This window comes from Pristiophorus japonicus, chromosome 20, assembly GCF_044704955.1.
Source record: "Pristiophorus japonicus isolate sPriJap1 chromosome 20, sPriJap1.hap1, whole genome shotgun sequence".
NCBI classification, from domain to species: Eukaryota; Metazoa; Chordata; class Chondrichthyes; family Pristiophoridae; genus Pristiophorus; species Pristiophorus japonicus.
In genome coordinates this window covers 83,697,113-83,699,269 of record NC_091996.1, presented here as the reverse complement: position 1 = coordinate 83,699,269, position 2,157 = coordinate 83,697,113, and the positions used below count along the sequence as shown (strand labels likewise).

General features: G+C 66.7%; 1 protein-coding gene across 6 annotated transcripts in view; it reads left to right on the top strand.

Annotated features, from left to right (window-relative positions):
- The first annotated feature begins 752 nt into the window (after window positions 1-752).
- LOC139232634 (misshapen-like kinase 1) overlaps window positions 753-2,157 on the top strand; it is a 259,745-nt gene continuing 258,340 nt past the window's right edge. For all 6 annotated transcript variants that reach the window (XM_070863069.1, XM_070863068.1, XM_070863070.1 and 3 more), the window contains exon 1: window positions 753-1,097. In XM_070863069.1, coding sequence (XP_070719170.1) covers window positions 1,041-1,097 — 57 coding nt within the window. In that variant the 5' untranslated portion in view covers window positions 753-1,040. The remainder of the gene's footprint in view (window positions 1,098-2,157) is intronic.

Genomic DNA, 2,157 nt, shown 5'->3' with positions numbered 1-2,157 from the left:
TTTAGACATTAAACTGCAAAGGAAACTGAGCTCAAATTAAAATGTGGTTTCCTGGGGTAATGATGCACCCCAGTGTCCATTTCTTCTCCACACCTGCAGCTGACAGCGGAGTTCCGCGAACTCACCATTAGGGGTCGCAGCTGGGGCCTGAGCCACAACCTCTCAGGTGCGCGTGCGCGAAAGCAAGATCTGGGAGTTAAACAGTGCGCACGCGCGAAATGGGCGGCAGCCGGACTTCACGCCAATCTCGGAGTCGGGAGTTGCGCACGCGCACGCGCAGGCAGGAGGAGGAGCGTGACGTCACGCCAGACTCCGAGGGTGGGGAGGGGAAGGGAGTGTGCACGCGCAGTCAGTCAGTGGGAAGGCGGAGAAAGACGTCACGCCACACGCGGAGTAGGGCGTGCGCACGCGCAGTGAGTGGGAAGAGGCGGGAGCGAGCGAGAGAGAGCGCGGGCGGGGCAGAGGAGACGTCACGCCTAACCCGCGTGAGCGTAAGGTGTGCGCATGCGCTGGCAGCCAGCCAGCCCGTGCGAATGAAGGATGGGGCGGAGACATCACGAGGGAGCGCGGCGCTGAGCGGCGCGCACGTCAAGACGTCTGAATTGGGGAGCGCGCACGTCCGCCTGCCCGACAGCGAGCCGAAGGCAGTTGAAGGAGTTGCGCGCGCGTGAGTGACGGTTGAAGGAAGGGGGCGCGCACGCACGGCACGCACGCTGGGAGCGGGCGGCCGCGTTACTCTTGGTTACGGGGCCGGGCCGGGAGGGAGGGAGGGAGAGGCGAGAATCGATTGGTGTGGGAAGGTGCCGGTAATGGAGGCGGAGGAGAGGACGGAGCGGCTGGCTCTCGATTGCTCACCCCACCCGCCCTGACCGGCACAGCCCAGCGCCGCGCCGCCCTTTGAGGGGGAGGGGGCTAAAATATCAGCATCTCCTGGAAAAGTTTTCTACAATTAGCCCGGTCCCGACACCCCCCCCTCCTCCGCCCGGTGCAGCGCAGCGCAGCCCGCCCCGTTCCCGGCTCCTGTTGCTGAGGCCGACAAGATGGCGAGCGAGCCGCCCGCCCGCAGCCTGGACGACATCGACCTCTCGGCTCTGCGGGTAAGGGCCAGCGGCCATTTGCAGCCTGTCTCTCGGCGGCGGCTCTCCCGCGGGATGTTTGTGTGTGTGTGGTGTGGGGGGTGAGGGCGAGCAGCGCCATGGAGAGGGGAGTGTGGGGGAGAAGGAGAGGGGAGTGTGGGGGGTGTGGGGATGAGGGAGAGGAGAGGGTGGGGGGGATGAGGGAGAGGAGAGGGTGGGGGGGATGAGGGAGAGGAGAGGGTGGGGGGGGATGAAGGAGAGGGGTGGGGGGGGATGAAGGAGAGGGGTGGGGGGGGATGAGGGAGGGGAGTGGGGGGATGAAGGAGAGGGGTGGCGGGATGAAGGAGAGGAGAGGGGGGGGATGAGGGAGAGGAGTAGGGGTGAGAGGGAAAGGGGTGGGGGAGAGGAGTGGGGTGGGTGAGGGAGAGGAGTGGGGTGAGAGGGGTGGTGGGGGGAGGGGGTGGGTGAGGTAGAGGGATGTGGGGATGGGGGGTGAGGAGGAGGGGAAGAGGGGTGAGGGAGAAGAGGGGTGTGGGGGGGAGGGAGGGACGGAGAGGGGGTGGGGGGGGATGGAGATGGGGAGACGGAGGGAAAGGGGTGGCGGGAGGAAGAGGAAGGGAATGGGGGGGAGAGGGAGGGAATGGGGGGGGAGAGGGAGGGAATATGGGGGGAGAGGGAGGTGGTGGGAAAGGGGGTGGGGGGCAGGGGGGAGAGGGAGGTAAATGGGGTGGGGGGGGAGAGGGAGGTAAATGGGGTGGGGGGGGGAGACGGAGGTAAATGCGGTGGGGGGGGGAGAGGGAGGTAAATGGGGTGGGGGGGAGAGGGAGGTAAATGGGGTGGGGGGGGGAGAGGGAGGTAAATGGGGTGGGGGGGAGAGGGAGGTAAATGGGGTGGGGGGGGGAGGAGGTAAATGGGGTGGGGGGGAGAGGGAGGTAAATGGGGTGGGGGGAGAGGGAGGGAATTGGGGGAGAGACTGGGAATTGGGGGAGAGACTGGGTGGGAGGGGGGAGACAGGGCAAGACGGAGATGGGGGATGAGATGTGGGGGGAGGAGGGGGAGTGTGTGTGTGGGGGGGAGGGGG